This window comes from Aspergillus tubingensis (genome assembly GCF_013340325.1).
Source record: "Aspergillus tubingensis WU-2223L DNA, scaffold_7, whole genome shotgun sequence".
Lineage (NCBI taxonomy): Eukaryota > Fungi > Ascomycota > Eurotiomycetes > Eurotiales > Aspergillaceae > Aspergillus > Aspergillus tubingensis.
The window spans coordinates 2538028-2556105 of record NW_023336281.1 but is presented as its reverse complement, the minus strand read 5'-3'; the positions used below and the strand labels follow the sequence as shown (position 1 = coordinate 2556105).

The window sequence follows — 18078 nt, the reverse complement described above, 5'->3', positions numbered from 1 at the left end:
GCGGACGGAGTGGCTGCAGAGACCCGAATCGACCCGTAATATTCTACCTACTGGGAGGGAGAAAGGGTATGATGGGGAACGGTCTAGGCACACGCACTATTAAAAAGATATACGTAACCTCGATGAGTACGCACACACACACACACACACACACACACACACACACACACGCACATTGGAACCCTTCGAGACCAAGACCACTCTAAGAAGTCGTCAACCCCACGGTATGTTAATTAACAGAAATATGGAGTCTAATTAGGACAACAACGTTCCAGAGCGCCGTGTCATGTCTAGTGAGGAGTAGTAGACTAGTATGGATGGCCAGCTGGGTACTGTGTAATTAGCAGAGAGGAATCTAGAACCGTCAGATGCTGCCGATCACCCGACTCGAACTCGAAAGTGGCTAGCTAGCTAGCTAACCCTCTCTCACCGTGAGAGAGAAGATAATGATTAACTGGTCTTATGGAGAGGAGTAATCAAGTTTTATTATGAAAGTGTCGGGTGGCACCCAGACTAAGGTTTATGAAGGATGAATCATTTACGAACAAGACCAGTTTGACCCTTAAGATGCAGGGTCTTTGGGGCTTAGTGATAACGCTACGGGGAAGGAGACTACTTTGTACCACTAAGCCCTGTTGGTATCGCCATAAGGAAAGACAGCTCAGCAAAAACGCTGTGGGAACGGAGTCACCGGCCCAATTGCCGCCCTGGCGTCCATTAAGCGGGCAGCTGCCGCAGTCGGGTGAGCCGGCACACGTCGATGGCCATGTTTGGAAAGATGGAAAGATTTGTTTCTTTCGGATTGAAACACGTGAGAGAGAATGTACGTATGTGCGTATTCCCAGGAAAACACCGAGGAGGTGGGTGCTCGGAAACTACAGAATTTTCTTTTCTTCTTCCTTATTTTACTATCGAACCGGAGCCACGCGGATACAATGAAAAGGACCACCCAACATCAAGAAGCATAAAAATTGATAGAATGTACACATATCCAGTCATCATAGTAAAATTGTGGATTATCATTATTGATTCGGTGTTGTTGTTTGTTGGTTGGTGCCGAATCTTAGGTAATTTCTCCCAAGGAACAAAGTTGTTTTCTATGGTACGGTCATTAACCGGTACCTAAAGACCCATGGTACATGCCTTAAAATAGCAACGTGTGTACCAGAATTACTCTAATGGATTATGGAACGCATTAATTTTGTAAGATCGCTTTGTGATCTACCATACTATGGACTTGCTTGCTCCTCACTCTAGCCGACCAAGCCGGAGCACTACTGCTCAGGTACCTCACTAGGAGGTTAGAGTGGGATCGGGACGACCCAGAAAGCACCGTATTGGGCATAGTAGTCCGAGACAAGGGCCGTGACAGCCAACGGGCAGAAAAAGAAGAATACCCATAGTATCCATAATACTCAGTACCAAATACTGGGCGGAAAGTCAGGCGCCCCAAAAATGCAAGAACAAAACACTAAAAAAACACAAAAAACACAAAACGAGGGGCGCCCCTGTGCAGAACTGTCTCAACTGGCAGCCGCTGACTGGCTGGCATGTTCTTTAGCGCCGACGCTAGAGAGCGCCGACTCCTGGGCACGACGCTGGGATTGGTGTTGCGCAGCCAAAAGTCCCGTTGGTGGCCCCCCCAATTGAGCCGGCCAGTGCCCTTCCACCATCCCGTTCCCTTCGTCTCCCTCTCTCCGTCTCTCTTTCATCTCCAGTCCCTTTTCATCTCCATCCCGCCTCCTTACGCTCTTTCCTGTCTTCTTACCACACACACCACCACACCCAACTCTATATCTGCAGTCACTCGTTAACCCCTCCTTGTGAATCATATCTTCCGACAGCCTCTTTTTGTCCTCCTGCTGTCCCCCCCGATTCTCAACCCTCCAAACGATCGTTTCTCACCATCTGGGCACCCCCGTGTCGCGTTGGAATCGTAATCTCGCCTCCCCGGTGTCGGTTCTCTCCACTGCCCTCCTGCCTCATCCGTGTTGGCTCTGGAAGCCTCGAAAGAACGCCTTGAATACCCCGAGTCCGACTGATCGATCTCATCCGACGTGCCCACCATGCGAGCCGCTCGTCTTTCGTTCCTCCTCTACTCCCTGTCCCTCGTGGCTGTCGTCGCTGGCCAGAGCGCTGCAGTCACGAGTGTAGGCAACGCCGTCACCTCTGCCGCTGCCGCCGCTACCACAGAGGCCCCTTCTACCACATCTAGTGAATCATCCTCGACGTCTGAGTCCTCTACCTCGACTTCGGAGAGCTCTTCGACCACCAGTGAACCTACAACTACGTCGTCTACTTCGGAAGAGACCACTTCCACGACCAACAAGCAACCCCAACAAACCACCCAGCCGCAACAGACAACATCATCGAACAACAACAACAACAATGCGCAGACAACTGCAGTCACTACAACGGACAAGAATGGCAAGACCACCGTCGAAAGCACTACCCAGCAGACCACCGCAACCCCGGTTGTGCAGACGGTCACGACTATCGAGACCATCAGTGGAACCCCCGTCCAAACCACTCTCACCACTACTTCGACTCCCGCCAGTGCTGACTCCACGGGCAGTCCTGGTCTGAGCGGCACTTCGTCTGATAACTCTAACAGCAGCTCTGGTCTCTCGTCCTCTCAGAAGAAGATCATCATCGGTGTCGTGGTCGGTGTGGGTGGTGCAATCATCGTCGGTGCCCTTGCCGTTGTTGGCTGGAGGATCCACGCTCGCAAGGCTGCGCAAGACAACGACGAGGCTGCTGATCTCATGAGCGGCACGGCAGTCGGTGCAGGTGCTCGCGAGAAGGCACCCAGCCCCGGTGCTGGTGGCACGCCCTTCAAGACCACGCTTGACCAGTATCACAACCCTGGACCTGTCAACGCTGCATCAAACTTCTAAGCCAACCCGGCATCCTGTCTATGATACGAACACACCACCCTTTTCCTATGTTTATCCTGCAGTAACGAACAGGGAAGGCATATGGTCTGGTTTGATACCGTTCTTGAGACTGTAAATTTGTACGATTATGACGCAGTTATTGTTGGCGCTTGTGGAGAGGAAATCCTCTGATTTGTTGTTTCTTCACTGCTATCTTGGGTTGTTTGCTTTGCATTCAAGAAGCTACCGCTCTTTTCTCGCTTTGATAGACCATACGTCGGGTCTTTACCGATATCACGCTCCTTTTACTTAGCACAGCGATTTTGTCCTAGCATTTATGGTTGGTCGATTTAGTTTGATTCCCCCCTCGAGCATTTGATTTCTTTTCTGGCGGAGCGGTGAGCGGCAAAGTGTCCCGTCTCTGTCTCTGCTGTGGATTGCAGATCCCCGATCTCAGCCTTCAAAAGCTTTCGATTGTATGTATTTAATCAAAAAAATGACTTGAGAAGGATTCCTGCAGTAATTGTACTGTCAATGATGTCATGGCAGTTTTGCTAGATTAGATATGCTGCATATGTGTAGTTACCTATTTACTATGCAGGTCATACATCGTAGCGTCTGATGATTCGAGCCTTCTCACCATGTTTAATACAGACGACCTCGGTAGGAAATAGCACAATCACTGACATGTCTTAGTCCACACTATATGCCGGTAGTGAACAGTGCGCCAGGAACATGCGATCCTGCAATGTGAGTTTATCGTCAACTTGCATTATCTAAAGCCGATCCAACTATCTCACATTAACACTCAGCAATGCCATTTACCCATATACTTATCTTCATTGCATAAATCTTCACATAAGGAGTATGAGCGATCAGACACCCCAACACCTATTCCTCGATCTACGACGGCACTGGTGGTACAACAGCACGATCAGCTATAAGGCCTTCGGGATATATCTATCATGATAATGTACGATGCAAAAGACCGCATAATCATATTGTCCGTCTACATATGATGCGTCGCACAGCGGAGGGGTCAAAGGTGCCGTGGTGCCTGACAGCCTGAGGAATGTTATATATCCCAAAGCAGACTAGTGAGCACGTGGCGTCGTGTCGGACGCGCTCGCGAATCCCTGCCGCCTTTCACGTTGTTCCGCCGCGGCCATTGCTGGTCTCTCCGGACAACCATCTCTACTATCGTCAACTGGATAGATACGATTGAGTGGCAATTGTGGTTACTGAACATTAGTCTGTTTCTGTCTTTGTCGCATGAGTGACGAGGAAACCATTTCTATACTTTCAACGATAGTCACACTACCTCTACGCGTTACGAGACTGATATACCCTCCATTCATCCATCCGGTTGAGTCGCATTACTTCAATCAATCAACTACAGGCATTCACAATGATGTTCGCTCCGCTCCCCATGCAGCAGCAACCAGGATCATCACCACCACCACCTCAACAGCAGCACCAACAATACACACCTACCCGACCATCCCCCCTCTCACCACGCCGCCTCACAAACACCCCCTCAGCAACACCCAACATCTTCGCCGCCACATCCAACAACAGCGCCCAATTTAACATCCCCTCCAGCCCCTTCACACTTCCAACACCCACGAAACTCCCCTCCATTTCGGCATCCGCACCACCATCCCCGACGCCACCACAGCAACAACAACAACAATCACACCACCAATTCGCAAGAAGACAAAGAAACATCCAATCTTCCCCCAACTATGCCCACCGCTACGCCAACACCATCTCCAACCCCATGACCAAGCACTTGAAATCAAGCGCATCTCCCTCGGCACGCCGGAATGTGTTTCTGAATCGCGTGAAGCGGGATCGGGATGATGGGCGGTTTGGGGATCGCGGCGAGCAGTTGGTGCTTATGGAACATGTGGCGGAGGAGAAGAGGTGGGGAGAGGTGATGAGACGGAGGGCGGAGGAGATGATGGGTGTTGTTGAGGAAGAAGAGGAAGAGGGGTATGCCAATGGATATGGTATGTTCGACAGCTTCCTTGTCTGAGACGTCTTATGATGATATGACGATGCTAACGATTGCCCGCTCAGATGATGTAGACGCATATGCTCTGGACGAGTACTTGCAAGAACAAGCGGCCGAGATGGAACGGTTGGAGTATTTGAACCAGCAGCCACAGCCACAGCAGCAGCAGCATCACCACGGATTGTTTGATTCAGGTGGTCCTGCTGGTAGAGGTAATGGTGGGATGAACATCTCATTTAGTGATGAAGAAGAATACGATGATCTATTCATGGATCTAGCGGGGCATGATGGTGGTCCTGATATCCCTGGGTCAAGTGGGGGATTTGCGCATAGTCAGGATATGGATATGTCATGATTGTTGTCTTGTCTGTGCGTGTGTCTGTATCGGATCTCGATATGGGAGTGTCTTGTCGCGGGTCGATGGGACTTGTCACTACTAGTATCACGTTGATTGTTACGGACAGGGCAAAAGCATGGTCTGGTATAATATTATATGGTCTGGCGTTGAATGAGGTACATGGATTGGGACTATAATGATATAGGGTACTACTACCTACCCACCCACCCGGTTATCTAGACAGTAGTTAATTAGCAAATCATCCAGTATAGTCAATTCTCAGATAGTAATCTAGTCTGTCCATATATTTAATATCCTGTGTTCTGCTTAGCACGTAGATGTGCCACTGCTTACTACTAGAAGTATAGGTAAATACTATATGCATAATGCTCTTACAAACTATCCTCATTTCCCATCCCTCATTTCTAGGCGGCCATTGGAAAACTCCAAAACCTAATGGATCAGGACATGGTCATGTATCTTAAGGGCTTCATACCCAGGTTCCCGCTCCATAATAGTACTTTCAAATCCCGTAGTCTCCCAACCCCAGGGCTAAGACTATCGCAAACCCAATAGAGCAGAACCAACCATGTTACTGATAACTACAACCAGTTACCAACAGATGCACCAGATTCCATGACACATCCGTTATCTGCTCCTCACCCCTACCCAAAGAGAATCAGGTGAGCCTATACATGGCCGGTATATTCCAAGTCTACCAAAACATGCAGAATATACTCAGTTTCCCACTCAAACATCAAAAGCCCGCCCTCCCCCCCCCCTCCAATTCTTCACCCCAACACATGTACATAACTTACATAGCAAAGTCACTACTAAGACATCTCGGATTACTATACTGTCTATCCGGATCACAATAATCATCAACCAAAGGGAGAGGATCATGACCATGGCCATTACGCATGATCCGAAGAGTCTCAGCAATTTGCCCATCCAGCTCCCGTTTTATGAAAATCCTGGGGGGATTTCTTTTTGATAGGCGTAGGATATAAACGGGCACCAATGTCTTGGATTCATGAGCAGTCTGATAGTTCATAATCGGTATTATTAAGGTCCACCACAAAGTAGGTGTGCTTTCCAGGGTAGATGTTGACTGCAAGGAAACAAGTCTTGATATTTGCATTAAATTCATGGACGCAATTCTGGATTTCTGTAACAAAGGGGCGTATGGATCCTAGATAATCTTTAGGATCGAGTATGCTATTTGGAATATCACCGAGTATTCACATCGGGCCGCCTGTGTCTTTAGACTCTTGGAGGAACTCGAAGAGAACTCCGTGGATTTGGTGGAGAATGCGATCGTGACTATTATCTGGTGTTGAGGCGTCCATGATGGAGTGGGCGGTGATGATAATGAATTATCTGCGTTAAAAAGGGGGTGTGATATGATGATGGGATTATATGGTGAATGTTTGTTGGCACTCTCCGATACTTCCTTCTTATATGAAGGTGAAGATGATGAAGAAGTTCTTAGATTCAATCAAGGGATGTCCATGTCCATTGATTTAGGAGGGAAGGGAAGAAGGAGAAATAATCTTCCGTGTTTCTCCTTTTGTAAAGTAGGAAGAGTTGAAGCAACCTACCAACCGACTAACAACCCTTTGCAAGAGTACTTAGTTAGGGGGTGAAGGGTTTGTATGTAGGTAATGATTGGCTCGAAAGGTATCCGATCACTCGGAGGATCATAGTAACTATCTAATACTGATACCTCACGGCGAGCCCGGATTATCCTGACTAGGGTGAATGGATCTTCTCTAATTCAAGTGAACCGAATTTATTATAGATTTGGTTGAGGGAGCTTGGACGATAGGTGATGATCATTCATGTCCTTAAGTAGTACTGGGCCGGGGGAGGTTGGGGTTGTGGGGGATAAGGGACATCAGAGACGGAACGGAACGAGTACTAAACATACTATGAGGCGGGAACCCATGTCCTGATCCATTAGGCTTGGGGGTTTTCCAAAGGGCGAATAGGCCATCTTGGAATTAGGATTGGGAAACTTCTATGAGGATAGTCTGTAAGAGATACTCTACTATTATGTAGTAGTCGTGGTGGTGGTGGTGGTGGTGGTAGTAGTAGTAGTAGTAGTAGTAGTAGTAGTAGTAGTAGTAGTAGTAGTAGTAGTAGTAGTAGTAATTACCCTCAAATTTAGCGCGGCTATTGGCACTCTGCCCAGTCAGTAACAGCCAGATAGATTACTTATTAAAAGATACTCTTCTAATATGTCTTTATACAGAATCTCTAAAAAATATAATTTTATTTTCTATATTATACGGCGTCTTAGCCCTAGGGTTCTGGAGACTACGGGATTTGAAGGTACTATCTATTATAGGTGACGAGACTGTTTTCCAAGAGGTTCTGTACGGTAGTACAACATTGAGTCTGGGTCAACATGAATACTATCCCTCAGCCCAAGCATGTGTATATATATTAGAATTCTACAACTACTACTAGTACTCATCATTGCTGCGGACAATCAGGCATACCACCCGCGCCAGCACCACCACCCGGACCCTTAAGGTCCTCCATCCAAGGAGCAGAAATCAGCTCATCAGGCGGGTTACCCGCAGCTTGCATCTAGACCCCGAGTTAGTACTGAAAAGCACGACAAATGATAGAAATGGGATGGGCTTACCTCCTGCATCTTCTCCCACACATACTCCCTACACTTCGGATCCTCATCCGAGTACCCTTTCTCCTCAAACTTACTCACAATCTGCCTGACCACTCCAGCCTGCCTCTCATACCTCGCCATATCCTCATCTGACACCTTCCCCTTGCCCTTATTCTCCTTGATCCACGGCCCGAACTTCGTATCAAGCTCCTTGATCGGCTCGTACAAGATCTCCTTATTCGACAATTGCTCCATCATGCCCATGAACATCTTCGTCAGATCTCCCTCGTCGCCACCTTCGCCTGACGATGCCCCCGCCTCGATCGCCTTGATGAGCTGCGCTACCAGATCATCCGACATGTCGTCCTCCGAGGCTGCCGCCGTGGCTTTGTCGCCGGATTCTTTCATCCGTTCGATTGTGCGCTGGATAGTGTCGTTGAAGGTTTCGGGCGCTGCGGCGGTGCCACTTGTTGATGGCGTTGATGATGCTGCTGGTGCCGGTGCTGCTGAGGAGCCCGCGGTGGCGGCCGTAGTGCTGTTATCGTCGTCGCCTTTCATCATGACGTCTCCGACGAGCTGTTTTAGAAAGTCAGACGGTGAGACTCCGCTTTCCTCGAGGATCTTGGCGAATGCCTCGGCGTCTTTGTCGAGGCCGCCGTCGTTGGTATCGGTGGCGCCAGCCGCAGCCGCAGCCGCAGCAGCGTCGTTGCTGGCGCCGCCACCACCGCCCATCATATTCGCCATATCTTGTTCGAGTTGGCGGAGGAAGGCCTCCTCGTCAAAGTCATCGGGGGCAGATGGTTGTGCGGCATCGGGTTTAGCGGGGGCGGGGGATGGTTTGGGTTTGAAGTCGTCGAGGACCTCTGTTATATCACATTGTTTGTTAGTTAAGAATATAGATAGGGATTAAAGAGAAAGAGTATGTGGAGTTACCATCTAATTCATCAAATTCCGATTCGTCGTCATCGTCATCGTCATCGTTGTTGTTCGTGCGCTGTTGTTGCGCGGGGTTCTCTGCTGAGGAGGGGGCATTATTCGGGGCAGTCGTCGTGGCGGACTTCTTCTGGTCATCCGCAGAAACCTTTTCGGGGATCTGTGTGGGAGCAGCAGGATTGTCAGGTTGGGGGGTTGCGCCAATGTTGGCGGAGGGAGCCGATGAGGAGGCCATGACTGATGATCGCAATAGCCGAGGGGGAGGAGATTGGGGGGGGGGGGGGAAGAGGGGAAAATGATGCGGCGGGTTCAAGTTGCAGTTGCTGGATTGCGACGGGCGGAGACGGATTGCATTGGCGCGCAGGTGAGCCTCTTGTGTTGTTCCTTTTCAGCGATGCAGGAGACAGAAAGTCTGACAGGCGGGATTAGATTAGATGGGGTGGTTGACGATGGGGAGCTGAGGATGTAGTGTATTTTTTGGTCTTCATGTGAAAAAAGAAATGAAGGGAATGAATAATCAGTCAGTCCATCTTTTCGGTGGTGGGGGAAGAGCCGATGGAAAGCCGATCGCCGCGGTTATTTTCTTTTGGTTTTCTCGGAGTTGCGCTCAGGGGATGGTGGATGGGGAATGGAAGGATGGCATTCATTATTTGGAGTAATTGTAATGACATTTGGAGTTGTAATGAACGGTTGTGTTTTTGTATAGGGGTAGAGTGAAAGAAAGAGTATAGAGTCGAGCAGTAGGGAGTGAGTGAGTATAGTTAGGAAAGACCTGGGAATGACATCAGGGTCCAGGCGCTGTCACCGGCAGATCTGATGGAGATTTAACTACTAGTTAACATGTTCGAACAACTGACTCGGTCTGGATTCAGATTTACTCCGATGAAGATACGTTCTGTTTTACGAGGGTAGAGAAGTGCTACGCTCTCTCCATTCTGATATTCATCTTCCAAACACAGCAACATCAGCAGTAGTAGCAGCAGCAGCGACAACAAATCCAAGTCTGCCAAGAAGGATCTGGTCAATAGTTGCTGCTGCTCATCGGTAGTCGCCGCAAGTCCACCCAGCAATAGCAACAGCAACAGCAACAGGTACGGGCACTGGAATTCCTTCCGATCAGCCCATCATCCTCAGATGATCCCGTGGCGGATCCTCGTGATGTCAAGTCACAGTCACTTTGCCTTTTCTTCCTGAGGCGGAGTTTCGGAGCGACGTACGATGACGGGACATAGGCGAGGCCCTGGAGGTGGTTGGCTGGCGGAGACCTCCTTCCATCGGCAGTCTCCTACTATATCCCACAAGTAGTAGTATTAAACCGAGTAAGTCATAGTGTCTTCTGTCTAGTCTGGCTGTCCTGCAGGTACATCCTGGATTAGTTGGTTTGGTTTGCGTTGAGGGGGAAATGGAAACCGGAAGTTCGGCTGTCGGATCAGGTGCTCTCATTGTATACACAAAGCACAAAGCATCCAGAAGGAAGTCTCTTCTAGTCCGACGGTTCTATTAGCAGACATGCCAAGGACTGTCATCCAAATGGTTATCCTCGGGATTCCGAACAGACCAGACAGATCAGACTATCTTATGCTGTATCCAAGACCCTGAGAGATTTCTGGGAGGATAAGAAAGGTAATTTAGTCGAGATGGATTCGTGGTACCGTATGGTCATCATGCCGTATTATGCCCCCAAATGGCCACTGGTCACGGGGTCAGGGACGAAACTTTGCCGTATTCACCTTGTCCCGTTTGGGTCTGGTCTGGCTAGATCTGCGTGATTTTCCTCGCTGTTTCTTCCTCCTTCAAGGGTCCCGGGCATTTCGTACGACCTCTCTCGTGGGAGTTAGACTACCAGAATTCTCTTGACTGTCGGATTACTTCCTGCCACGGTACTTAGACCGAGGTTCAATTAATCAATCAATCATAAACCCACCGCCTTCAATAGAAAGAGGAGTCAAAAAAGGATAGAAGGGGAACCTGGTGTGTGTCCACGCAAGACCCCCGAGTTCGTACGACAGCAGGACAAGGAATCCGCCCCAGCTGAACCACGGAAAACTTTGTCTTGACCTGCCGGAACATCTCCGCGGCATGATGAAGATATTAACAACGTGCCCACCAGAAAGGGGCAGGGAAGTCTGCTCATGACTTGTCGATAGGAGAAAAGACTGGCATCTACTTTATCGCCTGCAATAGATACTACACAGTTCTGGTCCAGATTGAGCTAGCTGGAACCGACGCAACAATGGCATTGCTTTCAAGGTTGCTCGCATCCACACCCCCAGTAGCCACTTCCGAGAGAAGCGGAAAGGAATAAGAAAGGACAACGACACGTTCTCCTGCTCTCCACTCCGTTTCGGAGCCTGCATCGCCTGGTGGACGGACCACCACCAGCACTACCAGAGGAGTAAGCTCGTTCAAATAGGGCATTAGTAGTGACTTGGACCACGGAGGCAGTGACGAGTTTGACGACTCACCCTGGGCGGATCTTCGGCTGGGTCTGACCTTGCAGTGGATCTCGCTCAAGTTGGTGCCGCGGCCGAGGAAAACCGCTCCTAGCAAAGAGGGAAGAATTGCATCGAGGACCTGAGTGGACAGAAAAGCAAAGAAAGTGCCAGTGTATGTGAGAAAAGCTGAGAGGAGAGGGGAGGGAGGCGGGGGGGGGGTGTTGTAACTGGGCAATGAGGGGAGAGTGGCTCTTGTGATGTTGGATGGACAGAAACTAAAGCAGGGGCAGGGAAGAATGCGTAGAACTACTACTAGAACTACTAGAAGAAACAGAAACCGGACGGGCGCGAGAGAACATCAGTTGTTTAAAAGCAGAAAAAAGTAAAGACTAGACGAGGCGTCAAAAAAGTAGTGTAAAAGTCAAAAAGAGTTTTGACCAGCGGCGGCGAAACCGAAGCTCGTTCCGTTCGGTCCATTTTCCCCTCTCACACTCATTGCACCGTCTCGCGTGAGTGGATGGAGGGAGTGGATGGGGATGATGGGCTGGATTTTTCCCCTGGGAAAGTCTCTGCCTTGACCTAAAAGGAAAGTTCGAAGAGAAGCCAAAAGAAAAATAAAATAAAATTCTTTTTTATTTTTTTCCTTTCCTTCTGCTGTCCCCATTAAATATTATTTTTGCCCACTCTTTGCTCGAATTTTCCAACCCACCAGGCTTGGACCAAGAGAAGAAGGCCCTTATTCGACCTTTTTTTTTCCTTTTAATAACATCCCCGTTCTTTTTAGTAAATAATTTTACCTCACATCTTTCCCACTCTCACCTTCCCACCCTTCCCCTCTCACTGTCCTTCGCGCTTCTCTCCTACTTTCCCTCCGAACCTGCTGGCTATCTGGGTATTCCATCATCAATTTCCTTTATGTCACCTCTTCCGCTGGCCTCCTTGCGACCCTTTGCCAGCCCTCGCACGTCCCTTTCTGCCGCCCAGCCGCGCGTTTCCTGCGTCTGAATTATCAGATTCTATAACCCCGCCGGCTAACTTTTTTACCTGCTGTGTATTCTATTACCATTTTGTCTTTCGTGATCGTTCACCGCGTCTATTTTGTGTGAGGGGGAAATTAAGTCCGCTGTCTTGTTAGCCCGGTCTTTGGGAGAGAGACAGACAAAAGAGAAGAAGAGAAGAAGGCTTTTGATATTCGATCCCGGCCGTCGTCATCTGCCTTTTTTTCTTTTTTCTGTTGTTGTTCCCTTTTCTTTCCTTGCTAATTTTATAATATCCCACGCCCCCGGATTTCGTTCTTGTTGGGTGCGTCATTCTCCATCCACCAAGCACGCAAGGGGGGATTTCCCATAACCGACCTGTCTTTTGGGCAATCCGGACAGGCAACAAGAACGGCCAGCAAACAAAGAAAAGAACGAGGCTAAATTCCCATCCCCCCTTCCTCATACATAGCCAAATCCAATGGTCTCCATGGTTGAGACAAGCAATTCCACACAAAATGACAACCCGGCCACCGAGCCGGTTGTCCCCAAGACCGAGCCGTTGCCTGAAGGCTCGATCAGCTCGGCGGTGTCAACACCTGAGGCCGAGGGGGAGATTCTGATGCAAGATGTGACCCAGACTCAGAAGCGCAAAGGGGGAAGAAAACCAGTACGTAAGAACTCTTCGAGGGTGGCTGTCCTCAACTCTGTTTTTTATTGTTTTACCCCGGATCCAGATCGACCGACCCTTTTGGCTTTTTATACCTCGTGGTGGTCGTTGCTTGTTTTTCTCTTATCTCATTTCTATTACCTTTATCTATCTATCATCACATCCATCACGTCTTTTGGTGTTCATCAAGCATCATCACTGGCTGTGCTGTTGGTGCCTATCGCTGCTCCTCCCCCAGTGATTTGTCCCTGCGTGCCAGTCCGGGGCCCCGCACTGCGTTTATTATTATCATTTATCATTGCGATTGTTCATCCCTTATCGTCCTGTCATATCCCTCCATTCTTGCTGTCCCCTTGACTACTTATCTCATCTGCACCTTAATACTCCCTTCCCCTCTTCAGCCTTTATCGATCTTGTTATCTATCTGGACCCTTGATCCCTTCCCTTCCCCGACATGAAGCTAACAGCCGCCGTCAGATCTATGCTACCTCGGAGGAGCGGAAGCAACGCAACCGCCAGGCCCAGGCCGCCTTCCGTGAGCGTCGCACAGAGTACATCCGCCAGCTCGAGTCCACCATTAAGCGCAATGAAGACTCCCTGCAGACCCTCCAGCAGAATCATCGTAGCGCCGCTGATGAATGCTTGATGCTGCGCTACAAGAACTCCTTGCTCGAACGTATCTTGCTCGAAAAAGGTTGGTCTCCCCCGTTCGCATACCCAACTGCAAGCCTGCAAGCCCCCTTCCTGATAAGCGCCCTCGGGGCGATCCTTGTCCCATACGTGAGATACTGACCGACCGTAGGAATCGATGTGCAAGCAGAGCTGCGACTCAAGGCCGGGGCCCCTGGCGCGGGCGCCGCTAAGCCCACCCCAATGGCAGCGAAGCCTCCCTCCACCCTCGAGCGTGCTGCCGTAAACCGAACCTCGGCTCAACGGCATCCTGGCATCGCTCCCAAGGAGCCTTTCGGCATGGCTCAACATCGTGATGGTGCGTATGGTATTCCGTCGCCACAGTTCCAGGCCACGCCTCCGTCCCATGTCTCCTCTCCGTCCCACGCCAAATCCCCCGGTTTCCCCTTCCAGGGAGCCATGTCGCCGGTTGGGGTGGATCCCCAGGCCCAGCAGCGCTCGCAGATGCTGTCGCACTCGCGCAATATCAGCCAAACCTCGCCGCCGATGAGCATCGGCCAGCCGGAGTCGACCGACCCAAAGGCCGCCATGCCGGGTGGTACGAATCCCCGAGCTCCCCGCGTCCCCTCCGCGTACTACCCATCGCCATTCCAGAAGCACTATGACCAACTGGGTAAGCTAACTCCATTGTCGCATTGTTGTTTTCTTCCAGGTCCGTGGTGGTATTGAACCCTTGGTTAATGTCCGCATAGAACAGGAGTACGATGCCCAGGCCGATATGATTGACGAGGAACATGATTCCACCGTGGGTGCCTCACCCTACGTCTCCGGCTACAACAATGCCGCATCTGTGCCGGCGGGCTCTCACCCCATGGGGGCTCATAATCTCAACCAATACACCCAACATGCGGGAGAGGGAGCCAATGGCGCATACAATAATGCGAACCACCTCATGGGGAACTATGAACCTATGCTGGATGCCGATCCATTTGGATTGAGTGCTAGCATGCATTTCCAGACTCCTTTCAGTTACGAGCAGAATAATACCCGCCATTAACCCGTTTGTTTCTTGTTTTGTAATCTCACATCCGGCACTGACTTCCCTCTTTCGGTTCGAGGGATACCACGGTCGGAAGAGAGAGACACGCTTGACGGATTTCCTTCATAGCTTTCTTCTATGACTGGAAGACAAAAGTTGAAACTTTGAAGCATTGCCTGGCGTTTGCGGTTGATACCATTTGTTTATATTGGTTCGCTTGCTGTTCTGCTGTTGCTGTGGCGCTTTTGATTGATTGACGCCTTTGAAACTGGAAAAAAAGCGGTTGGCTGTTTGTTCCTTTGAGCGCGGAATGAGCGGAGGAAAGAAGGGTAAAAAGGGAAAGTAAAAAGAAAGGCCGCGATAAAAGTTGGGACATGGTTCTTTGTGTACATGCATGACTGGTATAATGGGCCCGAGGGCGACTGCGGTGCAGTTCGAATTGGGTCGCACTTTTTACTCTCAGCTCTTGCGGACATAGCTATCTGATGTGTTTCTTTTCTTGCTATGGTGATGGTGATGATTTGGGCTGCAGTGAAACGGTGGCTTGCATGTGTATTTCTTGCTGGTCTGGGTTATGTTGCATCCCTGCGGCATTGCATTCTATTCTATTCATCTTCATGAATCATTTTATTACTTCTCTGCTTCTACTTATATTCCACTGTTCCTTTTGCCGCTACTTTTTTTTCTGGAGAAACTACTATGTGGATGAATTCCCTCTTGGGAGAGCTCTGAGAGCTAGGGGAAGGTATCTACTCGAATAGGGAAGTAACTGGAGTGGCAGGTGACCAGCTAGTACGGAGCTCGGCAATGGGGGGAAAGCTACAACGGCCGAGGGAAAGAGAAAGGAAGAAAGAGGATGGAGAATGGAGTAGTGACGTATGACAAAGGAGGGGAATGGAATTGGGATGGCAGTGATCTACAGATCACCCCAAGAATGCTGTAGGGGAAGAGGAGCAGAAAAAAGCAACATCCAACCATGCTACATACTGTCGAGCGTAAGCCGAACTGAAGGCAGCGATGCAGAGCATCATCTCAGCGTCATCCGCTGGTGTTTTACCCTAAGCCCTAGCTGCTGTAGACCAATCACAGGTCGCATTCCCGGATTCGCTTAGCAGCAATTCGCACCTTACCGGATCGGGCGAGTGCAACCACAAACGTCGCCTCCATCCACCGTCCAGTCAACCCCCTTCACTCCAACCACTATCCTATCCCATCCCCCCTAAACAAAGGAGAGGTCAGATACCGTTCGTCGTCGAGGTTCCTGCCTGTGTCGACTCTCCCCGCCCGCTCCGTCGGACCGAATTGTTGCGATAAGAGAGAAGCCTTCCCCGGAAGGCCCCGCATAAAACCAGGCGTCATGGCGGAGATCCGGTCCAAGGTGCGTTGCTTTTGAAAAGAGAATGGCTCTCGTTTTCTCTCCGTCTGTTGCTGTGCGAGGGTGATGGAAATCCGCGATTTGGGGGAAGGAATGATTTACGGGCTGGATTGATGGAAGAATGCTGGGATTGGGTTGGGAGCGCAGTTGCATTGCAACGAGCGGGGTTTGGGGGACGGCAGGAATATTGCACAAATCTATCCTGCTCCTCACCAACTCGCACCATCACCACCACAACCGCAGATGAGACGGGAGAGAAAGCGACAGCTTCAAACATCCAAGGAATGCGATGGCTAACATATCATCTACTATAACAGAACCTCTACGAGCTTCTTGGTAATTCTCGCCCTTCCCTTGTCTACCTACCTACCTACCATACCTGAGTCCCATCCTGCACTTTGCACTACCTATCGTGTTTTGACATGTCTTGGTCTCTCTTTTCGCTTGTCGTCGATCCATCTACACTTCGAATTCGTGAAGGGATTACATCATTTTCTAACCTCGAGCGTGCTTTTGCTCGCGCTGCGCAACTACAGGCAATGACCCTGAACTCGACCCCAACAGAGCTCCCGAGCCCCCTACGAAAGCCGTAGACAGGCCCGCTCCCCGTGTTGGCAAGCGGGACGCTCCCAAGGAGGCCCCTGCCCAGCCCCGTGAGAACAACAACTCTCGCCGTGGTGGCCGTGCCACTGGCAACGAGGCCGGTATGTATTTCCATCTACATTGGGTTCCAGTTCCTGGCAAGTCCATTCCGACTGATTCCGATCGCGTTCAGCTTTCCGTGACCGCAACGCCGGCAGAAACAACAACCGCGAGAAGCCCACCGATGAGAAGGACGCCCAACGGCGCGGATTCCGCGCCCGTGAGGACCGTGGTGAGCGTGTCCGCCACGACCGCCAGTCCCGCACCGGCCAGACGTAAGCCATTCCCTTTACGTTTTGTCCTTATGAAGATGGGCAAAAAGAAGTTTTGGGACTCGATCAAAACTGACGAACTGGATAGCGACACCCGCAAGCAGGTGAACCAGGGCTGGGGTAACCAGAGCGGCGAGAAGACCTGGGACGACGAGAAGGCCGGCGAGAACATTGCTCAGACCGATGAGACCGAGCCCCAGACCCCCGGCGAGGAGAAGCCCGAGGAGGCTGCCGACAAGTCCAAGTCCTACGCCGAGTACCTTGCCGAGAAGGCCGCCCAGGGTGACCTGAGCGCCAAGCCCGTCCGTGCTCCCAACGAGGGCACCAAGCTCGACAAGAAGTGGGCCGCCGCCAAGGAGCTCAAGCGTTCCGAGGAGGAGGATGCCTACATCAAGGGCAAGGAGGACAAGGCCAAGCGCGAGAAGCAGCGCAAGGAGAAGAACATCCTCGAGGTCGACATGCGCTTCGTTGAGGCTCCCCGCACTGGTGGCCCTGGTCCCCGTGGCCGTGGTGGCCGTGGTGGTCCCCGTGGTGGCCGTGGCGGCCGTGGCAACGGTCCCCGCTCCGAGCGCCCCGCTGCCGCTGCTGCTGCTGCTCCCACTGTCGCCGTCGACGAGAAGAACTTCCCCAGCCTTGGCGGCAAATAAATGCAGTTTTTTCCCTCATAAACTTGCATTTATAGGCTAGCATCCATGCATGCATGCCCATGCTACCCCCACACCTTTTTTCTTTTCTTTCTACGCATGATCCTCACTACCATAAACCCTCCCTCCCCAACACCCCTTTTTTTCTCGCTAGCAACTTAGGTAGTCGAAATCCAGGGATCCAAATGAGATGAGAACGAAAATGAAAGTTTTGTGTGTGTGCATGAGAGAAGTGAGAGAAAAGAGTGCGTCTTGTGTGTGCTTGCATGTGTGTATGAACTTGAATCTCAAATGTGAAAACAAAAAACGACCCAGGGGAAACAGACAAAATAAGGGAAAGGGTGAAACATAAAACGAACAGAAGGGAAAGAGAAAAAGACACCAAAAAAATCCAAAGGTTCATCTGTGCAATATGCCTCTTTTATCTATCTATGGCTTTATGGGCCCTTTTCCACATATTTCAGTTTTATCGTACAGTTGTTTCTATGGAATGATGGAATAATTATTTCTTCCTTCTCCCTGGCCTCTGTCCTTGTCCATATTTCTGTATATCTCTTCCCCACCAATGTCCATTTTTAAAAATTATTCTGTAAAAGATA

At 50.3% G+C, this 18078-nt stretch overlaps 5 protein-coding genes across 5 annotated transcripts; 4 read left to right on the top strand and 1 right to left on the bottom strand.

Moving 5' to 3' along the window:
* Positions 1 to 2066: 2066 nt before the first annotated feature.
* Positions 2067 to 2897, top strand: midA (putative cell wall protein; the record flags this gene model as incomplete). Its single annotated transcript, XM_035500927.1, has 1 exon — positions 2067 to 2897. One exon carries the CDS (start codon positions 2067 to 2069, stop codon positions 2895 to 2897), a length of 831 nt encoding a protein of 276 aa, XP_035356820.1.
* Positions 2898 to 4284: 1387 nt separating this feature from the next.
* Positions 4285 to 5248, top strand: AtWU_05816 (uncharacterized protein; the record flags this gene model as incomplete). The annotated part of the gene is made up of 2 exons (XM_035500926.1): positions 4285 to 4888; positions 4959 to 5248. 2 exons carry the CDS (start codon positions 4285 to 4287, stop codon positions 5246 to 5248), a joined length of 894 nt encoding a protein of 297 aa, XP_035356819.1.
* A 2460-nt stretch (positions 5249 to 7708) lies between these two features.
* Positions 7709 to 9030, bottom strand: pex19 (putative peroxisomal membrane protein receptor Pex19; the record flags this gene model as incomplete). Its single annotated transcript, XM_035500925.1, has 3 exons — positions 7709 to 7825; positions 7884 to 8725; positions 8796 to 9030. The coding sequence occupies 3 exons, from the start codon at positions 9028 to 9030 to the stop codon at positions 7709 to 7711; spliced, it is 1194 nt and encodes a 397-aa protein (XP_035356818.1).
* Positions 9031 to 12697: 3667 nt separating this feature from the next.
* Positions 12698 to 14564, top strand: AtWU_05814 (bZIP transcription factor; the record flags this gene model as incomplete). Its single annotated transcript, XM_035500924.1, has 4 exons — positions 12698 to 12877; positions 13355 to 13571; positions 13680 to 14180; positions 14260 to 14564. The coding sequence occupies 4 exons, from the start codon at positions 12698 to 12700 to the stop codon at positions 14562 to 14564; spliced, it is 1203 nt and encodes a 400-aa protein (XP_035356817.1).
* A 1339-nt stretch (positions 14565 to 15903) lies between these two features.
* Positions 15904 to 17482, top strand: stm1 (putative telomere and ribosome associated protein Stm1; the record flags this gene model as incomplete). Its single annotated transcript, XM_035500923.1, has 5 exons — positions 15904 to 15924; positions 16239 to 16257; positions 16458 to 16625; positions 16697 to 16838; positions 16924 to 17482. 5 exons carry the CDS (start codon positions 15904 to 15906, stop codon positions 17480 to 17482), a joined length of 909 nt encoding a protein of 302 aa, XP_035356816.1.
* Positions 17483 to 18078: the final 596 nt, after the last annotated feature.